Source organism: Oratosquilla oratoria, chromosome 12 (assembly GCF_046742065.1).
Source record: "Oratosquilla oratoria isolate Oo_2021 chromosome 12, ASM4674206v1, whole genome shotgun sequence".
NCBI lineage: Eukaryota > Metazoa > Arthropoda > Malacostraca > Stomatopoda > Squillidae > Oratosquilla > Oratosquilla oratoria.
In genome coordinates this window covers 140,795-164,238 of record NC_134788.1, presented here as the reverse complement: position 1 = coordinate 164,238, position 23,444 = coordinate 140,795, and the positions used below count along the sequence as shown (strand labels likewise).

The 23,444-nt window shown below is 38.3% G+C and overlaps 2 protein-coding genes across 2 annotated transcripts in view; both read right to left on the bottom strand.

Annotated features, from left to right (window-relative positions):
• LOC143030880 (uncharacterized) overlaps positions 1–21,327 on the bottom strand; it is a 31,050-nt gene extending 9,723 nt beyond the window's left edge. Inside the window, exon 1 of the mRNA XM_076194110.1 lies at positions 20,888–21,327. The gene's annotated coding sequence lies outside the window, so the exon portion shown is untranslated. The remainder of the gene's footprint in view (positions 1–20,887) is intronic.
• LOC143030879 (uncharacterized) lies at positions 8,160–21,539 on the bottom strand. The gene is made up of 2 exons (XM_076194109.1): positions 21,334–21,539; positions 8,160–11,507 (listed from the first exon to the last, which is right to left on the bottom strand). The coding sequence occupies exons 1-2, from the start codon at positions 21,522–21,524 to the stop codon at positions 10,325–10,327; spliced, it is 1,374 nt and encodes a 457-aa protein (XP_076050224.1). The 5' UTR covers positions 21,525–21,539; the 3' UTR covers positions 8,160–10,324.
• Between the last annotated feature and the right edge of the window lie 1,905 nt (positions 21,540–23,444).

The window sequence follows — 23,444 nt, the reverse complement described above, 5'->3', positions numbered from 1 at the left end:
TAAATAATAAGTCCCTAGCGGTTGTCCATAAACACAACCTAGGGACGCTCCAAAATATCGCTCAGCGCACCCATAACATTGCTGCTAGGTGAGAGATAATTTCTGCTGTCCACATACACGCGCGTCCTTAATGACGAATCTATCGATGTATGAAACACTGTTCAAATTGTGATTTCACATTCAAATACATACAATTTCTATGTAAATATTATTGGTTATATGAATTAAATATTTGTATAACAAATTAATCATTGCAATCTAGACCTATTCTGGGCCCCCCCCCCGGGGGGGGGAGGAAAGGTCTTGCACCAGCACATCATTTTTTTTTTTTTTTCTCAAGGGCCCTGACCCTAACTGTCTACCTATGTAGAGCCTTGTCTTTGTTTTCTTTACTTCTTTTATACTCCGTCCGTTTCCTGTGAATCACCATGGTCTTGGATCACGTGTTGGACTCGTGATGACAGTTATTAATCTCCCGGATGAGAGCTCAGAGCTCGTATGACCGATCTATGGGTAATACTGTCACCTTACACGCACATAAACCCCCAACTCCCCGCCCACGAGAGTTGGAGTAACACCCCGCAGCGAAGCGATACTGAAATTATTTCAGCCCTGGGCGGAAGTCGAACCCGGACCGCCGTAGTGGCAGGCGAGAACTCTAACCACAGCGCCATGAGGTGTATGCTGATCAGAATTAGCTGTCACCACGTGTATTAATCAGAACCCGCTGCCAGTATGTGAGCGGGACAGGTTCTAACGTGGGGAGCCACAGTCACGTAGATGTACGGATGATCGCTAGGTCGGTTACCTCAATAGCTCTTATAGAGGAAATGACACTAAAATTCTTAAATACTTTGAACAGGGCAGGCCTACAGCACGAGGGTTACTGGGCAAGTAGACGCCAAGGGTCAAAGGTGTGTGTCACGACTAAGGTGCGATATCATCTCTGTTCCTACGTCTGATACCAGACGCCTCTGGTTCGTTAATTCATGATGTACTAGTGTGCTCAAAGTATTTCACATTAACTCGCTCTCCAGGCACCGCTACATTCCTTTTTCTTTTGTTTTGTTTCTCATAGTTTGTATAGTTTCTCCTTTTTAACATCTACTCTTGCCAGGGCCGTTTCTAGCTATAGGCGGTATAGGCGATTGCCTAGGGCCCCCAACCTACCAGGGGGCCCCCAGCCGGCCCAATGGCTAGGTAACGCTACCGAAGGTCAAATACGAGCCTGTGCCTCTCCCGCCCGCCGACGCAAATAAACAACACGCCTCTTGCAGTGTTTGTTATTGTTTGAAATGTTTTGATCGTCTGCTAAAAATACTATCTTGTTAAAAATCACCTACATCTTATCTAATCTAAAGATATAATATGGTAAGCATTAATTGGCTTTATTTATTCATTTATGTGTTCACTAAGCTAGGGCTTATGGGTATAGATGTTATTAATTGTTGATTACAAACTCTTTTTGGCCATTAGCTTACTATTCTTTGTCCAATTGTTTGGCTTTATTTGTCACTGGAATTGGCATCACCAGCGTTCTTGTTTACTCTTTGGTCGCTTCATGCTTAGCATCTAATAGTGTAAATTTGTAAGTTTGTGTGTTCTGTGACTGTAAGTTGGAATTCCTTTTATTATATTTGTATGCACAATAGGAAATGTTTGTATTCTATGGAATGTTTACTTTTTCCACCTTCTTCAATATTCAATGTTCATATATGTTCATATGTTCAATTTTGTTTATTTTGTATCGATATTTTATGTATACCTGGTGTATACCAGTGTATATCGTTATTTACCGTTATGGTATGGTTACGTAGGGAAGTCTTAATGTGGCGAGATAGACTCCAAAGCGGGAGCTTTCTATTTATTTTAAACAACAAGATATTCAGTTTGGTACAAATGCAAATGGGATGCCCATTGGGGCTAAATATAATAAGTGCCAGGCCTTGACCTAGGGCACGATAGCTCTGACCTCCGGCCGGTAGGTTCGTGACCTACCCAGCCTCTGGCAGTAGGTTCTTCACCTACTCCAGCTCTGCCAACATTACATGGGTGTCATAGAATATATAGGGTTAGAAGGGTTGCTGTAAGCAAGGGCGTTAGTCTCGTTAATCTATGGATTGGGGACGGTTTAGATATATAAGGGTTAGTTGTATAATTGGTGGATATTGTTAGGTATATTATATCTATGTTAGTTTATGCGTAATACACTAGGGCAGTTATAATAGAAGGATTTATGATACGTGTCTGGTGACACTAGGTATCTATACTTGTTTGTCTTCAAATTGTGCTGTGTTAGGGGTGCATGTCGTGGGAAGTGCAAGGTAAGCAAGAGGAAGTCTCGCTCTATTGCAAGCATGTGGATCATGTGCGTGGTGGGTGATGATTAATAATGAAGGATACATTTATCCAATCCCTTATTCATTTATTCGCTTATTTCTTTATTATCAAAATTATGATTATTTATTTTCTCACTTCACAATAATCAGCATCAACCATGAAGTGGGGAAAGACGTGTTGTATGAAGACATCATTGATGATTTTGCTAGTAAAAAAGCCAGAAAGCAGAGATTTTGAGCCCAATACAATGCAGTTGGTGGTGGTTTGTATTCAGAGACTGTGATGTTAAGTTACTACTATTTTGGAGTGTGGTTTGTATTCAGAGACTGTGATGTTAAGTTACCAATATTTTGAAGTGTGGTTTGTATTCAGAGACTGTGATGTTAAGTTAAAATAAATGTTTAAATAAATAAATATGGTGTAATAGTTACTTGCATCCTTTAACACCATCAAAAGATATAGAAGTCGTTTAATTTTTGTTTGGCAAACTTCACAGGTATAAATGAAATACCAATCTGTCTATCTCTCTAACTTTTGAGGGCCCCTAACTGCCTCTTGCCTAGGGCCCCCACAAAGCTAGAAACGGCCCTGATCTTGCCTTACATAATAAGAATATCTCTGACGTTAACTCATCACTGTCAGTATCCCCTATTAACTCGCTCATTTTATTTTCAAGTCCCTGGAATCTTTTATTTACATATGACGTCATAACCCGTCGAGCCTTGAGCTGCACAATATCAGCAATTTGAAGAGTTTGTATTCGTGGCTCTGATTTGTACTGGCCAAACAAGTGTCTTTCTTGAATTCCTAAGTGAAAATATATAGTGGTAAGGTTACTTTGTGTACTTGTGTTGTATTCGCATTTGTTTGGCATTTGCTACACTTCGATTTCCCGTTTGGTAGTGTATGCATTCTGAGTAGGGATAAATGTATCTATTTATCAAGATGTTTGCCAGCCTCACAGTTGCAATTACTTATATAGTTTGTAACTCTAATTTTTCTGAGTATTTGCTACACTTCGATTTCCCGTTTGGTAGTGTATGCATTCTGAGTAGGGATAAATGTATCTATTTATCAAGATGTTTGCCAGCCTCACAGTTGCAATTACTTATATAGTTTGTAACTCTAATTTTTCTGAGTATTTTGAACCCCCCAAATATAAGTACCACAAACTTAATAGTAATGTCAGTAGCTATTAAAGAAGACATGTCTGTGGGGAATGTCTGTGGAGGAAGAAGACAGAAGGTAAGGATTAATGGAGAATGGTCGTGCATGGATGATGCTGTGATGCATGAGTGGGAGTGGGGTGGGGGATGGAGTATGTATGATAAATAAATTGATGCAGCCCGAAGGGATTTCTCCCCATCTTCTCTTTTTCTGCATGAGGGGATGGAGAGGGGGAGGGGTCACTGATTTAATGAAGCAGCCTTGCTGTGGATGTGCTGTGCCTGGCGACACTGCCTCTGACCCAGGGAAATGGGCAAGATGCAGGGATGATTCGTCATCCAGGGGGATCCAAGAGGGAGGGAGGGAGGGAGGGGGTGGAGTGTGTGGGGATGGAATGGGTGGGAGTGGTTTCTATGCCTCTGTTTTTGGCTACCTCCCTTGTATAGGGGAAAAAGCCTTTGGTATATGTATGTACACATGCACACACATTCAAGAAAGACCACATGTCTAAAGGATGTGGAGAAAGTTTTCCACATAAAGGTAGGCTAACAGGCAGGACGGTGGACAGATGGTCGGGTATAAAGAAGTGACCTGGGCAAGAGATGATTTTACCACAAGATTAGATCCGTTACTAACCAAAGAGGAGCCAGACATCATCAGCTCACTCACTAAACTACCTTTGCCCCATAGGGAAAAGTGACCGACTGACAACCGAGTGTCAGCTGGAGGAAGAGGAAATAGAGCCAAGGAATGAAGGAATGAATCACACAGGAAAGGGAGACTGACGTCATATTTTTCTGGTGTTCGATCAAACATTTTGGTGTTTTATGATTTTTTGTTTTCTTTGACCAAATGACAAGAATCTTGTCATCGGAGTTTAATGGGTTAACAAAAAGTGTGACATTGTATAAAGGCCAGGGACATGGCTTGGGGAGAATGGATGGGAAGGAAGGAGCAATATAACAAAAGAAGCTAAAAACACGCTAGGAATGACCATACAAGAATTCGCACAGGAAGAAATCAATTCTGAAAGAGGGGTAGAAGACAAATGCAAGAATGAACCAAAACTGTTTTACAGGTTCGTAAATGGCAAATTAAGACAGTGGGAAGTAATCACCAACTTAATAATGAGTGGTGAGACCTTTGAAGAAGCCTTAGCTCACGCAGAAAATAATGAACGAGTTTTCAATAGGTCTTCAAAAAAGGGAACACTTTTTTTTGGAGAGTGAGGAGTGCAAAAAAAAATATATATATATATATATATATATGTATATATATATAAATAAATAAATAAATAGAAATAAATAAATAGAAATAAAATAGATATATAAAATATATAAATAAAATCAAAATAAAAGATAATGGTGGTGAGGGAGGTGGTCAATTTCTCAAGATCATTGGACATGACAAAAGCCTCAGGGCCTGATCAAATCTCAAACTGGACACTTAAAGGATGCAGGGAGAATCTAGTGGATTTGATTCAGTCCTATTACATGTTCATTGAGAGAAGGCATCATGCCACATGATTAGAAAAGAACAAATATGGTGCCAATTAACAAAGATGGGAATAAAGAGACACCACTAAATTATAGGCCACTATCTCTGAACCACACAACAGTGAATTTATGTGAAAGGATTCTGAAAGACTGATTGACCAAATATCTTGAAAACATGAGAAAACATGAATATTCAGCCAGACAGCTTAGCTTCAGATCTGGAAGGTCGTGTATGTCAAACTGTTTAAGCTTTTACTCGAGAGTGATCGATGGATGCAATGCAAAAGAGACTGTGTGTACCTTGACCTAGAGAAGATGTTGAACAAAGTACCTCACAGTCGACTTATGGGGAAACTGGAACATGTTGGAGGATTGAGAGGGGAACTACTTCAATGGATGACATTTTCTTTTTTTAAGGAAAGATACACGAGGACAGTAGTAAAGGATAAGATGTCAAGATGGAGAGCAATAATGTTCCTCGTCTATGTCAATCAACGACATGATGGAAGGAACAACAACCTATGCCAACATGTTTGCAGATGATGATGCAAAAATCACGAGAAGAGTGGAAAATGAGGATGGCAGGCTACTGTAAAAAGATCTAGACCACTATTTTTACATGGAGCCAAGAGTGGGAGACGATGTTCAATACTAAAAATGTAAAGTACTGGAAATGGGCAGCAGCATCAAATGGCCATCCATCCTTAAACTATTCCTTGGGAAGTGAACCCATTGCAAAAGCAGATGAGGAGAAAGACTTGGGAGTCTTGATAAAAGACAACCTGTCTGTCACCTGACAGACATATCAGAGGGATTGTGGGAGAGAAATGCAAACTACTGCAGGGGATGAAAGTGGCATTCCACTATATGGATGAAGAGATGATGAAAACAAAATCATCGAAACCCTGATGTGTCCAACACTGGATGGAATATGCATCAGTAGTATGGTCCCCCCCACAGAGAGTGAAGGGTGTAAGCAAGATCAAAAGAAGACAAAGGGCAGCAACAAAACTGGTCCCAAGCCAGCCTGGCAGATAATTAATCCATGCGAGGAAAGACTAAAAGCACCGAGTCTGCCATCCTTGAAAGATTGAAGAGAAAGAGGTGATATGATGACAGTGTTCGTGCCACTAATGGGGATAGATTTCATTGACAGATCTCCTGATTAAAGATGGGAGGAGGAGGAGGAGGGCTTTAATTAAGAGGTCATGGAAGTAAACTAAGACGACCCTATGTTGAAAGGATATGAAGAAATAGTTTTCCATACAGATCCCTGAGCTCAAACAATTCATGAGTTAAAATCTAAATATGATCACTGGAAATCAAGGATATAGAGTAAGTTGGAACTGTACATGAATTTGGGTCTAGGCATGTTAGAAAATTAAATAACAGAGATGGGACCCAATGTGTGTTGTTCCTTTCCTGTATACTACAATTAGGTATACTAGTTAAATGCATGACATCGCAGAACACCCACACGTGCCAAGAACATCAAAACAACACCCAAATACTCTCTTCTCTTCCTCCACAACCACCTGACACCAGCCTCCAGAAACATATCCATAATCATATTACTGCTCCACCAACAAACTAAAAGACAACACATTGCTACATGCTAAACCCCTGATATCCACCCCACTAAATCCTCTTTCCCCATGTAAGGACAAAGTCCACCTGGCCAGACAGACTGCAGTCCAGCCGCCATCCAACCCTTTTAAATTACCTGAAGAGGCTCAATGACTCCACTGCAGATAACTGTCCATTATGCAACACTTCACCTCATACAACACATTATGGAAGACTGCATGGCACACAACCACGCATGCCAACAGCACAATGCACACTCTACAAAGGATTTGTGAGAAAACCCAATTTCAACCATGGCATTCCTTAAAGTGACTGGTTCGTTCGGTCAGTCTAAGTGATGACAACAACTAGGTAATGTTTATAGCACTACAAAATGTATACTCAATGATATATTTACACAGTATTAGTGAACTGTGGTAGTGATGCAAATGCAACACACTGTTTGCACTCATAAACAGTCCTCAAATATATGGATGCAAACATTAGCTGATGTACTGGGAATTGGATGTAGGTAACCAGGGTTGCGGAGTCGGACGGTATAAGGCCTGACTCTGACTCTGACTCCAACTCCTAGAATTCCTAGGATGCTGACTCTGACTCTGGCTCCTTTGATTCCTCCGACTCCTTAACTCCTTGACCCCTATGTGGAAATCTATTCTGCAGATCCATATACCAGCCTCCCACACCTATTCAGCAAGCATTTTATAAATATTTGTCACGTATATAATTCTTTATGTGAAACATTCACTTGTATGATAAATATACTCACATATAGACTCACCCAGCTTTATATATATATGCACACAAGCACATATATTTGTATTAACATATATATATTAAATATATAATGGTATTATTTATGCTCATGATCATCTACCAGCTTATTAGCACTTTCAAATCTGTCATGGCAGAGTTGCCACTTCAAGATATATATTTTCTTTTTCCTTTGTCCCCCTCCCCCCCCCCAAAAAAAAAAAATCATCTATTATTTCATTTGTCCAATCTTGTCCAACCTTGTATCACAATATTAGGAAAAAATGTGACAAATCATGACAAGGAAAGGTTAATGGAGGATGCCCTACCTAGTACTTACTGCAGAATTAATTTCACCGTGTTATCATAAAAACCAGGAATCAGTTCAGGAGAGAGAGAACCTTCCCCTGTGCACACTGTTCATAGCTGCTGTTGTTCCTCCCCTTTTCAGTCATCACCAAATGCTGTGACATATGCTCTAATGTCACTCCTATCTGGCCTCTGAGACTGGTCAAAGTTTATCTCAGGGCATTATCCCAGCATGACATAGCTCCTATAAAACAGTAAACCACACAAAAACACTTCCATTGACTTTTACATACATGAAGATGTACATGCATAGTGCATATGTAGTGGATATTTACTATTGTCTACACTGTCATGTACGTGTGTACATGATGGAGTTCTAGATGTTAACATAATTTGAATTAATTAGACTGTCAACAAAGGTAAAGTAGCTAGTTTAAATTATTTAAAGATAAAAATCATCTCTGCCACTTGACAGTTGACAAATTATTCAGGAATTTGAATTAATAATTATATTCATTGAATATTTATTAACAATAGAAATACATTCCACTGGCTATAACTACCATAGTATAGAATGAATGAAACATTAATACAAACTACATTCTGGAAACTTCTACAAATGGTATATATCCTGTAACTAGATATAAAACTATTCTATACTGGATGGTTATTATTTCACAGTGCACATCTATAGACAGTATTTACAGCTATTGCTGGCTTGCCAATTACTGTAATGGTAAAAATGCAGACAAAGCTTTCAAGAATATAACAAAATATATGTACTGCACCTTGAATACATCCGTATTATTATGTTAATAACTAGGTCAAAAATTCAAGAAACAACTACAAATACATAACCACAGACACTTTTACCCCGACTGACAACGACAGCTTGTCAGTATTGTGTATTTTTCTTCTTTTTATTATTGATTGATTCTTTTTTGTTTCCATCTGGAGAGACCACTTAGTGTACATATACACTGCACACACTCACTATTGCCTCCAAAAATAAAAGAAAAACCATACAGAAACTGCTAAATTGTGCAACTGGTTAAACCAAACAGGGAAACCATGTTAAAAAAATAATTTTATTGGACTTACGGAGTCGGAGTTGGATAAGAAATTCAGACTCCAACTCCAACTCCTAGTACTCTTAGAAATCCAACTTCGACTCCGACTCCAACTCCAACTCCTAGTACTCTTAGAAATCCAACTTGGACTCCGACTCCCAGCTAAAACCTCCGACTCTCTCCGACTCCGACTCCACAACCCGGGATGTAACATGACATGTTTTACATTTGTGTTGCCTAAAAGAAGCTATTTCTTATGTGAATAGGTATAAAATTGTCCTAAACTGGTTACACATAACCAATATCAATCACAGGTATCTTATAACAGGTCTAAATGTGGTAACTTGCTGTGACTGAAAGATAAATTACACCAGAGTTGGCAAGATGTGATTACCAGCTGATGCAACATCCTAGTAGCAAAGCTCCAACCCCATATGCTACAACCAAATAAATACTCACACACACTGGGAGAGGTCACATGGGATTCATGCAACAACAGATCCTTCAAAATTTAGCCTTCTTAAAGGCTCCCAATGGAGAATATCTACTAGTTGATGCAACACAAGTCAGGGACATGGTTGAACCATAAAATGGGTCATTCCAATTTTAGAAAAACAGATGGGAGGGACTTCTCCTCTCCCCCTACTCTTTTCCAGTACTCAGGATATGAAACACATGAAAAATAATGAGGGGCAACTTTCACATAGTGATGGGTTCTTTTCCTATTCCTAGCCAGCCACCTCACTATGTATCAGTGGATTGGAGGATAGATGAAGAGAATGAAAATGAGGGTGGGGAATATATATATGTGTGTATATCACAAATAGTAGCGTTACCAAAACATGCAACTGGGTAAAACAATAGTGCTATCAATATAAAAGTACTATTTACAATGACTGATGTCATGTTCCATGACATGTCACTGGCAAAGAACGCGGGTAGTATGGCGCCAAGCCATGTCCTAGCTGGAGCCACAGCACCTGCTTTCTAGGTATAGCATAGACAGGAGTACCTATCTCATTTTGTCATCCAAGTTGCAGAGGGTTTGGAAGCCGGTAGGCAGCAAAGGACTACACGATTCGAGCCTCCTGTCATCAGAGGTCAGAGGGGGGCGCATAAATCAAGATGATGACTCGAAGTAGGACCGTTACCTCTAAGCCCCCTCCATGTTTACCTATTCTAGAGTAATAGTGGATATACTGTGATCCTTCTTCACACAAAAATAAAGAAATGGGTAAATTGCGTGGAGCTGGGTAAATCGTGATAGGATAGGTTACACTGGCATACATTGGGACCTGTGCCACGGTACTGGTGTTGTACGGCTGTAATATAAAAAGATGCGCAGGCGGCATTTTTGGGCCCTCCTGACTACCGCACTCGCACCCTGTTCACACCAGCTTCATTGTAAATTAGAGACAAATTGCAATTCATGCACATATCAAATCAAGTAATTTTCTTAACTCCAGTGGGATTTGATTAATTTAAAAAGAGGCTGAATAGATGTTCTAAAACCTGGATTGCAGGAACTGTTTGAGTCAGGGGTTATGATTCGATGCACCAACTCAAATACAGAGACTCGTTGGTGACACTGATTTAAGAATATTACACTTGATATACTTTATACAGCTTTGTCTCAACATATCCTATCATGAAATCGTATAAATGACGTACATTCTTTTCATCAGTGATGACAATGTGCTTTCTACATTCAAATTTTTCTACTACATCTTTAAGGAGGGAATGTAAAATGTTCAATTGATCTTCTGGTAAGTCCCCCAAAAACTCAAACAGAAAGAGGATATCTAAGCTTGTTAGCTGGTTCACTTCCGATTGAGGTAGCTTTTGAAATTCCATATTCTTTCTGAACAAATTTTCCCACTGATCATCCTCCACCTCAGACCCTCTGACAAAGATGACGTGGTTCACACTCTCTGTTAGTTTTGCTTTTAATGAAATCAAACTCCCATCCTCTAACCATGTCTCATTGGATGAATATATAATAGCCAGTTCCTCACAGAGTGATTCAAAGATTGTGTTAAAATTACAATCTTCTCTTTCTTCTATAGGCGGATCACTGTCTCTTATGCCGATACCGATATCAAAATCTTCAACAATGCATCGTTTCACTTTTATATCCATCAGGTTCTTACCACCAGGCTTAGGATGCTCACTGCTCCTAAATATCTTGCTAACTTTGGCATCTAACTCAGAGAGTCCCTTTTTTATGATATCATCTGTTCCTTCAGGTGTAGATACAGTTTTCACAAAATTTTCTTTATCCTTTTTCTTACAACTTTCATTCTTCACTTTGAGGATGGCCCCTATCATTTCTTCTTTTTCTTTTTTAAAATCCTGTTTACTTTCTTTTTCTAGTGAGGTATAGCACTTGTCTACTTTATCAATTATTATATTTGTATCATCAGTTTCATCATATTGATGTTTGACATCTTTTTCTAAAAGTTCATAAATCTCATCCAAACATTCCTGTTCACTGAAATCTAAGAGGTCTTTGATAAGGAAGATCAGAAATTTCATGTCATTTCCATCCTCTACATATTCTTCAATCTCCTCAATTTTCATTTTCCGTTGTTCTTTGTTGTATGTAATGTTTATCATATTTTTATCAATTTTTCCCTTTAGGATATTTTCAAGTGACTTTCCACTCCAACTTTCCTTTTTCTTTCCTTTAATGAGAGCCTGAAAGATGTCTCTGAACAGTTGAAGTACATCAAATTTGGCTCTTCTTTTGTAAATCAAATCCATTGCCACTGGTAAAAACACCTCCCTGAAACAGAGAGTAATGTCAATTGAAATAAAACTGATGATATATAAATACAAAAACATGTTTCAACATTCATGAAATATTCAAAATTCAACCTGCCAAAACTATTCCATTCTATAAACCAAGTGCTCCCCCCCGCCTTTAATTAATAAAGAAGGTAGTAAAGTCAAAAGCCATGCTACCGCCCCCCACCCAGTCCACCACCTTTGCCTCCCTCCCTCCCTCTCATCTTAGCTCCTCATGGATGAAGGGTCATCCCTGTCCCCTGCCCACCGCCCTGGGTCAGAAGCAATGCAGCAAAACACAGCACATCAACAACAAAATCACTTTATCTAAACTGCAACTTCCCCTCCATCCTCTCATGTGGAAAATTGAGAAGACAGGGAGAAATTCCTTCAGGCTGTATCAAAATATCATCAACACTTAACCATTCCCTACTCCCCCTATCCCCCATCCCCTCCCATATTTGCATTAACATGAGCACTACACATGCAAACACAATAACTGGATTGCACAAATGGATGAATTATGATGACTAGAGAGGATGCCTTCTGGTCCATCATAAAATAAAAAACATCAGACTCAAAAAGAAAGTAAGAAAGACAAAAGAAAGAAAAAGGAATATATTATTTATATATATATATGTATGTATATATATATATATATATATATATGCCCTTTACTTATAAACATTTTACTAACTTTCAGACATACAAATGACACCTCAAGTCTACTTTACCAGTTTCAAAGATATGGAAAACATTGGAGTAATGCCTCTGGTATCCAACTACACTGTATCAGACCTTGCCCCCCATATCCAGGGAAATTGGTTTGGCTCATATTAAACCCTACTCAGGCAAAACACTGCTGTAATGGCACTTTTCCCTGGATCACACATTAATCAACCACTGACATGAAATCCACAGACAATAATTTATTTACTATACTTCAATATAAGGATACACATAAACAGTAAATGATATTACTTGAAGACAAGATATGCAAATATGGTATGGGACTGAAAGTGAGAACTGTACGTCAGCACCACATAAATGAGTAAGGGCAACCACCCTAATATGTATCAAAAATTCCACCTCTATTCTCAATCACAGGCAGACTCTTGACAGAACATGTAGCTCATTGTACTTATGCCACTCCAAGTACTGGAATGTAGTATTTTTATATTTGAAGTGTGTACAGTAGCTAAAGGTATATCTTATGCAAATGCACATAGAGTTAATCGGGAAGGCTTGGTGCCATATCCAATTTTTTCCATATCCAGGAGGTCTATTAACCCTGATACAAAAGGGATTACTGTAACATTATCACAATCAATTTATTTTTATGTATCACTAATAATATGTTTTAGGATAAGAAAACATGTATTGACTTTATATCACCATGTTGGATAATGACTTACAGATATTTCAAATTTGAATGGCCATCCAGAATGCCACTCATTCATAAGTCAACGCGTCTCTGCATACACATATTTATATACAGAGTCCTCAGTTTACGATGGTCTTGACTTCCGCTGATTTGTGGTTATGACACTGGCAATATTTGTCCCATTATATTCCCTTTTGCTGGTAGTTCTTACTTTTTTCCTTCTTTTTTAACAATGCAAAAAAACTGAGTGGTGAGCATGGAGGAGGAATACATGGTTATGTGGTGATGATGGACTGAGGAAGGAATCACTATTTAGGATTACTGTACTACCTATTATTCACTCACTCATTTATGTTGCCCTTTTGGGGAACATTTTGCCCTTCATTATGGCTCCCAAGCATAAGGCAGACACTTCTGATAGCTGTGCATCAAAGAGAAGGACATCAATCACCATGGAAAGTGCTTACTTAGGCTGGTTCTGACCTATGCTGAAAATCGGTTTACAAAGTTGCATGGGAACTGAACTCCATTGTAACTTGAGGACTCCCTGTATATTCATGTATATACTGTAGACACACACACCATAAGGAGAGACTAAAAGCACTGGGTATGTACTAACATTGAAAGATCAAGGAGAAAGGTGACATGATTACAATATTCAGATTGCTACAGGGGATTGACTACACTGACAGATGAAAACTCTTGATTAAGGATAGGAAAGTTTCAATAAATCATGAGAACAAATTTAGACATATCTAAAGGATATGAAGAAATTCAGTTTTCCCTACATATGTCAAATTACTTGGAGTGGCTTAGGTGATTGCCAGAGCTGGAACAACACATGAACTCAAAACTAAATATGAAAATTGGAAATCAAGGATATAGATTAAGTTGGACCTGTACATGTATTTGAGGCTAGGTGGTTGGTAGGATAGATTGGAAAGAGGAGACTGGACCCAATGACTGCTGCATCTTTACTGAATACTACAATTAGGTGAATATATACTGTACACAGACACATACTACAGAACATCAACAGGGTAGTAAGATTGCAAAAAATAAATATTTCTGGATAAAATATACTTACTACCTCTAGTCTTTGGCTACACAGAAATACAGAAGTAAAGGGAGTCCCGTTTACAACAGTCTTGACTTCCGCAGTTTTGTGACAATGACACTGGCAATGCTTGTCCCTATACATTTCTCTTAGCTGTATATATATATATATTTATAATCCAAAGAAGAATACCCAGTCCTTGCCATTTGCAAGGGATGATGATATATGGTTTAATGTCACAAACTCCTCCCATCGGAAGGATAGGACGGTGCCCCTTACAGAGGTCTCTGTAGCGTGGAATTTAATGAACCATGCCTTTGGTTCAACTTTGCTGTTGGCAGGATTCGAACCACCATCCCCTTGACCTTCACCGCAAGTAACGACGCCATAACCCACTCAGCTGGTGGGTTTGGGATAGGTAACAAAAACCATTGCATATATCTAAATAGCATGAATGCTGTAATGACTGCCAATGTTCTAAATATAGGTTAGGTTATGTTGGTTAGTTAGGTTAGGTTAGAATAGATGAATTTATCATCCTTTCATTTACTTCTACCTCAGCATTGATCAAAACAAAGATGGCATATCATTCAACCGCCGCGACTTTTTTGTTATTGATTTCCACCAAGAAAATCACATATTACGTTGATGTATTATAATTTAATTTTCTATTACTATATCATGTAGGTGGGTACAACTAAAAACTTACCACCTTTTCTTCTCTACTTGATTCACCTCCTCTTCCCCTCTCAATTTCTTAGAGCACATCTGAGGTGTTAACCAAGCAATGGGGGTGTGAAAGAGGTGTGATAAGCACCTTATGAGTACAACTACAGCACACAATTATGCTTTATTGGACTTGTATTGTATGCCTATGAAAAAAAATCAAGTTAAAAACCAAAAATTCACCAAAAACATATAAAAGAATAAAGTAAAACACATCTGACAAATTTTTAGGGGAAAAAAAAAAAAAAAGAGGACATTTTGACCACCCACCTACGCCGTTGGGGACATTTTGTCCCAGGGGTGCAGATTTCAGGACATTTTGTCCAGGGACCTTTTGTTCTACATTCGTATGTAAACAATTTTCCACAAGTCAAGGTGGATCTGTATGCAGCTTTGAAGAAAACTGTTGACAAGGACAAGGACATGCTCCAGGATGGCCTAAACGAGCTAGTGGTGGTCCGAAAAATGGATGGTCAAATTCCACCCAGAAAAGATTATATACATGAGAATGGGAAGGCCAGCAGGTGTAGAGAAATGGGAGCACACCATGACAGACCCAATTACCTACTAAACTAACGCCAAGAAGGATATTTGGGCAAGGCAATATCTGGAGTATGCAAATCTGATATGGTGCCCCCACTGGGTAAAATATGCAGAGGCAATAGAAAATGTTCAGCAATGTGCAGCAAAAGCAGTACCTCTAGTACAAGGAGTGACTGAAGGACTCAACACCAGGTAATACACTTTCTCAAGCAGGATTGTCAACAGTTGGAATTACTTGCCAGATTGGGTTGTGAACGAAAATCTGTGGCAAGATTTGAAGTGAGCCACAATAGAGCATGGAGGGGGTGGTGACCTGGCTCCTTCCCTGACATGGGGTGGGGGGTTGGTAAGCTCTCGGTATCAGACATGGGCATGATTATGATTATCCTCATCAAAAAATCATAATCCATGGCTGTGATTATGTAATCATCATAAAATCATAATCAAAAAGCATAAAATTTGTGTAATCATAATCAAAATTTACTCTGCGGTGATAATCATAATCAAACCATGATTAATTTGTTCTTGATAATAATTGTTGGTTAAAATGTGATTATTTATTTGCAATTTCCATGAAACACTTTACTTTTAGATCAAAGTATGTTTTGAAAGCATTGGCACCACCTCATGTTTTTACTTGCTTGTACAACTACCATGGTATAGGGGAAGGTGGGGGTAAAGTGGACCACTGCCTTTCCCACCAATGATATGTCATTTCAAACATCAGGTACAATATCATCTTTCAGTAACAATGTCAGTCACCCATAAGCTTTGGTACTGGAAAAAAAAATAACTGAAGGGATCCAAGTTCAGACTTTTGTAATATTTTAAATTTAAATACCTTTGTGCTTTTATCAAGTTCTTTGTTGGGATAATTTCTAAAGAAGAGTGGTATTATTGCTAATATAAGCAAGGCTGGTGTGAGAAATGAGAATACCTATCTAGCCATGAGGCTGCACAATATTATTAACCCATTACCTCCAGAATTTTTTTCATTTTTTTTCTCCAGATTTTCGCAAAACTTTGTGCGCCATTTATGCTAACATGAAACTGCTCTGCAATTTTTCCCTTTTTATTTGCAATAGTTTTCGAGATATGAGGTGTCGCCATATGGCAATGCTAGGAAGATCCGTGTACAAAGATTACGTGTGCAAAAGTAACAGACGGAGAACAATCAGTGCTTTAGATAAAGTAATTCCATGCATTCGTGGACAGAGAGCTGAGCTTGAACTACTGTCACAGACATACAAGTCAAACGTGATCACCACTCTCAGAAGCTCAATTGAGAAAAAATTGAAGAACTATCAAGACATGGAGATGTTTCAGTGGACTTGACTCCTAGATCCATGCTTTAATTAAGATGGACTGGTGCTCCCTAGAAGAAGTCAATTTAATGAAATCCCTACTGAAAACTAAAGTGGATGAAATCATATCTACTGGCAATAAAGAAAAAGATGCTCTTCAGGAAAATAAGGAGGCCGCTCCAAAGAAGTGCAGGCTGCTGTTCAGATTCATGACACCATCATCATCATCGGTGAGCTCTTCCCTCTGCACATTAACAACAACTTTATCACAAATGGAATCCTACCTGAGTCAGCCAACAACAGAGGATGGCAGTGATCCCCTTCTCTTTTGGGAACAGAATCAGTCAACATTAGCTCAACTAACAATACTGGCTCTCCAATATCTGTGTATCCCAGCATCATCAGCTCCAGTTGAGAGACCTTTCTCTATTACTGGGAAAGTCTTTCGTCCTGAACGATGTAGAATAACTGATGCTCGCTTTGAGGAGTTGATGTTTATCGAGTGTAACAAACACATAGTAAACTAAACCATTATATGAGAAATAATCAAGTGCATAACAAATCCTATATTTTGCAGGGAAATACTTTCATTATTACTGAAGTTTCTATATTTTGCAGGGAAATACTTTCATTATTACTGAAGTTTCTATATTTTCCAGGGATATGCTTTGTTTTCATTATCACTGAGGGTTACATATTTTGCAGGGAAATAATTTGTTTTCATTATCACTGAGGGTTATATATTTTGCTGGGAAATATTTGTAATGTATTATGTTCTATAAAGAAAAAAATAAATACAATAAAACTTCTTACACACAAATGTATGTTTCTAATACCATTAGTATATGATATAAACAGTTTAATATATCACTGTGCTAAATATATAAAAGCGTACCTATTAGATAAAATTTGCTACTTATTTAGCCATTGTACCATGCTTAATCATTGCTGTTTTTTTTTTCTTATAAATAATCACAGCAAAATGTGGTTATAATCATAATCATGCACAAAAAAATGAGCATGAGAAGCTGACAAGAAATAATGGTCTCAAACTGTCAGGAAATAGATTTAATCTGGAAATGGGTAGAAACAACTTCCCCAACTGCATAGTTTATGAATGGAACAAACTTCCTGCAGAGGCAGTGCAATGTAGTTCAGTTCGAAGCTTTAAGTTTTGTTTAGATAAACACCTAAGCAAGATGCTGTAATGACTGCCATTTATTTTACATTATTTGTTTGTTATTATTTGCTTGATTTTTATTTATTATTAGTTATCTGTCAATTTATTATTATTCACTATTTACCTGCTTTTTTATTATTTAACTATACCTATGCATCTATTTCATTTATTATTTATATTATAATTTTTCTTTTTTTCTTTTATATATTCATCTTTACTATATTTTTTCTGCATCCGACCTAGTTATGGACCATAAGGTCTCCTGTCGGCATGCTCCTCCTTTGTAATCAACAAGAGCAAAACTCAAGTAATTTCGATCAAATAATAAAAAAGGAAAAAACAAATAATTATGATTCAATCACAATCAAAAAAGTATTCCAGACCATAATCAAAATCAAATCCTAATCATTTTTCATAATCATGTCCATGTCTGCTTGGTATATAGACAATTTAGTAAAATTTTAAAAGTGCACTCCTACATGATATAACAACAGAAAATTTAATATTAATTTTGTAACTTATAATACATAACGTAATATAGGTTTTTCTTGGTTTAAATCAAGAACAGAAAAACTTGCTAAAAGCTATACACAAACAAATATAGCAGCTGTGACTGTTTGAGACACCATCTTCATTTTGGTAGATAAGGAAATTGAAGATAAGAAAGTATGATAAATTTGTCTATTATAACCTAACCTGCATTTAGTAATGCAGTAACCAGTACTTACAATTCTAGAGGTCATCAGGACTGTCATCATCGTCAGCCTCCAAATCTATCAAAACAAAGGTGGCATCTCAAGGAGTTAACGCAACTTCATTCGTTTATGTACTGCTTTTAGCAACGGTTTCGGTTATTGATTTCCACCAAGAAAAACGTATATTACATTGATGTCTTACAATTCACAAAATCAACATCTAATTTTTTAATGCTAAATTGTGTAGGTGTGCACTTCTAAAACACTACTGATAGTTTTTGCATTTCAAAGATCTAATTTTTCTATGGAATGGTTAGTACATTAATTCGGGTCAGGATATATTTGGCCATAAAAAAAAAAAAAAAAAAAAAAAAAAAAAATGGTGATTGTCCCCACCCGACTATAAAAAATGCACATTTTTTTTTATATATTTGCCGCCTATCCTTGGTGCCTCACAGTGGTCTTAAAGTCACTATAGAGACTGGCTTTGCTGAAACTCCTCAAATCAAGGCAATCTTGAAATTCATGTTTCTAATTTCTCTATCATTTCACTAGTAACTTGCATGTAATCTTGAAATAGGTTTTAAACCTTGATTTGTCCTTGATCTTTGTAGTTCCACGCACAATCTTTATGGAACTTCAGTTCGCCCTCAATTTTCTTTTGCAAAGGCATTTTTTATGTTAATCCTGGGTGTCATCAAATGATAAACCCTAGATTCCCATAAAAAATAAAATAAATAAATAAATGAATAACACTTACTCCTTCCACGTTTGAAAAATTTAAAGGACAATCACCAACTAATTTTTTTTTTCTGTGGCTTTAGTTTAGGAGCTATTGGACAACATAAATTTCAAGTTAAACATCTTTACTTGCATGATTCGGGAATCTTACCACATAATCAATATCACAATGACAACCATATTCTTAGACGACTGAAGTAGGGCATATGCCTCTTCCAGAACTTTATCTAAGAGTATAAGAGTAAAATGAAATATTGTCAGAGAACTGAAAATATAATGGATACATAAAAACTTTGATTTGCAAGCAGAAAACATACAAGCACCGTGAAGCTAGGTACAATGATGCCGCAACTGATAGGTTTCTCACTTCCCACCGTGTGGTTGGGAGTGGGGTGGAGAGTCAAAATATGAGATGGGACCCAACGAGCATGGTTCCTTCCCTGTGTACTAAATCTAGCTACACTAAATGATTACACAAATCTACCAGGTATGGTACCCACTGATGAAGCTGCAAAAGAAATACTAAAAGTTCCCATTTTTCTTTACTTAACATATACCAGGAGGACTAGACGTGATTCTGGCATTTTACCGACTGGAATACTAGAATACTAATTACCTCATTCAGTAATGTTTCTTATTAAGCACCAGTGAAAAACACATATGCTCAAATCTTCACTGACATACTACTTTATCTATTCTGACACAGGAACGTTTTGACCAAATACACTGCCATGTCGTAGGCCGTTAATGTTCCATGTTGCAGCCCACAACTAAAACCAACAATTTCCCTAAGTACTGTTGACCTGATGTTACTTACTGTACTTGTTTAAAACCACTTGTTTTGGCTCGTCATGCTTGAACATTTTCCTGCCACCCCCAAAGTGTCATGTCAATTCCCAGTAGCTTCTCAAGTTCACATTCAGATTTGACGAGGGGGCTTGCCCTTTACATTGACACACCTTTATTATTATTTTTGCGATTTACTTACAATTCTTATTGTTTGAGAAGCACTTCAGTTTCAATTGATTGTACTTTCCAGTTATATGCCTTTCGCTTCCTTTACCTTCTTGTTCTTTTCTTACTTTCCATAATTTGTATAAATATTTTTTTTAAGTTCTACGTTTGTTCCCTTGAATAAGAATTTCCCTGTAGTTACTTCATTGTTGTTTCTGTATTTTCTTTAATCTGAACTTTTACTCCTGTGTTCTAGTTCTGATTGGAAGAAATTCATTGCACTGCATTTATTTGATGGTGTGTTTCACTGAGGCCATACATACTGGACCCCAAGTTGTATTATCATGTGTTGGTTTTCGCTCTTTAAGTCAGCCTCCCCAAGATTTTATAATAGTCTTCCACACGATCTACGACGTACTGTCAGCAATCAAGGTTTCAAGGATAAACTCAAGACGTTCCTGTTCTCTGTGTGTTACTATATGGAAGACCTCACCATTAGAGAGGAATACAGATTATTATAAAGTTGAAGTAGATGTGAGGGTCCTGCGGAACACCGTTGGTGTAGTGTGACCGAAAAACTACAAGTAACAAGTACTGTATTATAATATTATTGAATACGTTTTTACGTGAGACAATGGGTCGTCACCATTCTATAGAGCATGATATTCATATACATATGCCATTGTATCTTATTTAAGATCTTACTTGAATAAACAAATAAATCAAATATCAACAAGTCAATAATTTCAATACCGTCACAACACGAACAATTACGGTAAAGAATGAAAACTTACCTTATTCAGCACAAGTTTATTACGAAGACATGCTAATTCAGTCTGAATTATCATGAACATGGGCGTTATCAAACCGCAATTTAAGGGCTGGGTACAGCTAATGAACAGAGTTGCTGCGTTTTCTACACTGTGATGCCTTCACTTGCTGAGCAGGGTTCGCCGAGATTGAGATTGCACAATGTTTTGCAAACTTATCTCAAACGTCTGATTCACCTCCCAATTTAGTTTCCGGTTACTTTGGAGACACGACCATATTTGTTTTTATAATATAGACATTTTCATATGAACTTCACCAGTAGAATATGATTTTATAATTTATAAGATATATATATAGAAGGGAGATATAGTGATTTTTTTGGGGAGGGGCACGCACAATAACACTATATACACAATGCTGCAAACATGATAATATCCAAAAAGCCGCAAAAATAAATAAATAAACTAACGTATTGTCTTGGCTTGTAGTTTTGGTGTTAATACCATGACCTATGTGGGGACACGCAGCGTTACGTATGGTGAGAAGTGCATGTGAAGTTTCTGTGATGTGTTGGAATGGCTGTGATTGTGAAAGAAGCCAGTCTGAAATCGGTGTAATCAGCTCGACCACACTGATTAGATACTTGTCGCGGGGCGACATATCACTTACCTTATCCACGATCGTTATTTCCTGTTTCTTCGTCGAAGACTCTACTAGCTACTTTCTCTTTCACTCGTAACGCTTGTCAGTCTTACCTGAGCTAATTATTCTCTATATTTTTCTTCCGCTGCACTTTTCTCACTGATCGCTCTCTTGTCTCCCCTCGTTCACTCAACACACGCACTGCCCAGCACTAGTAGTGGGCAGGGCAGGTACCAGTAAAGTTTCCGGTAAAAACGGTAACAGCATTAACGGTACTTTACCGGTAGAAAAAAAAAAACTTGGACCGTTAAGGTTCCGTTAACCGATAAGCACTCTGATAACACTCAGAGAGCGGTAAGTCTCGGTTTGGTGGTACTGAGTGACGGGACCAGTGTCCCGCTAATTTACCGGTAAACTTTAACCATTAAGCGAGTGCGTACCGCTAAGGTCTTGGTAAAATGTTACCATTAAGCGTTGCCGGTAAAATATTTACCGTTAAGACTGCCCCACGCCATGTTAACTAGTTCGCATTTAAAGCAGTGTTTCGGCACTTTCTTTCATTTCTCCCAAAAGTTAATGTTATTTCGGTAATCAGCATACGAAACTATATTAATTGTGAAAGTTGCATCGAAAAATTCTGCGTGTCGCCAAACGGAGACCCATATATATATATATATGTATATACTTTTTTCCTTTACATTTTGCGTATAGCAATGGTAGGCATGTGGGGTAGGTTGGTGCTTCCCTCGCCCGTTGGTGCTGCAGGAGGAGGTAGGATTTTTATAGTGACGACGTTACAAAACTTAGGTTGTGACTTCACACCATAGTAGAATGAAATTTCTTTAAAGATTTAAGTCATAAAGGCGACTCGAACTTGAGTTGCGACTTGACACCATAGTAGGATGAAACTTCTTTAAAGATCTAAGTCATAAAGGTGACTCGAACTTGGGACGTCACTACTGTCTCACCAGTCTTTTACCGGTAAAATACCAGTAATACCGGTAACGGTATATTTTACCGGTAAATCCGGTACTGAAAATTAGCGGTATTTGCCCAGCACTACTGACCAGTACACAAATGGATGATCTAGGGCAACAACTCTCAATCGCAAATCAATATCGCTTTGTCGCACTGCTCAAGATAGGGCCTCTTGTGCTTTTTGGATGGGGGGGGGGCTAGAGTGGAGGAAGGGAAGTGGAGAGGATGGGGGGGGGAGTGGAATTAAAATTGTGAATGTGGCAGTGTTTCTATTACGAGTCAAAATAGCTTGATTGACGCCCAGCAGACCCCTATGATAGCTTGTCTGTCTTGCCCACTTGTGCCTTACCTCGCGTTGTTGTCCTTTCTGTCTGTCTGTCTGTCTGTCTGTCTGTCTGGATTCTTCTTTTTCTTTCGTTTTTAGATCGATACGTCACTGATGTGCAGACACAAAGTGGGACTCACAGTTTCGCTTACTATGTGTGCATTACTTCCTCGCTTTCAACTCCTCCTCCTCCTCCTCCTCCTCCTCCTCCTCCTCCTCCCAATGGCGGATCCTGAATATATATATTTTCTTTTTATTTGGTGGGGGAGGGGAGGGGAGGGGAGGGGCTGAATTATGTATGAGTGAGTGGGAAGCGAGTGATTTGAAATGTGAACCATTTTAGAAGCATTTTGAAGCTATTTTCAAAGGTATATTGAGGAAATGGTCAATAGAATAGATTGCAATGGTAAAAAGTGCCTCCCTCGGGCGTCCGTCCGTCTTCCACATATCGGGCGGCGGCACTCTTCGCCCGAGAAATCGAGTCGCCCGGGACAGTGCGAGTGGCTCTCACCGGACTTTCAATCATTTCCCGACCCCTACGATACACACATACATATATACAAACATACATATTCCGTCCTCCTTTGCCCCTCTCGTCACTTTCTCCCTCTTCTTGCCTTCAACCATCCAACTTT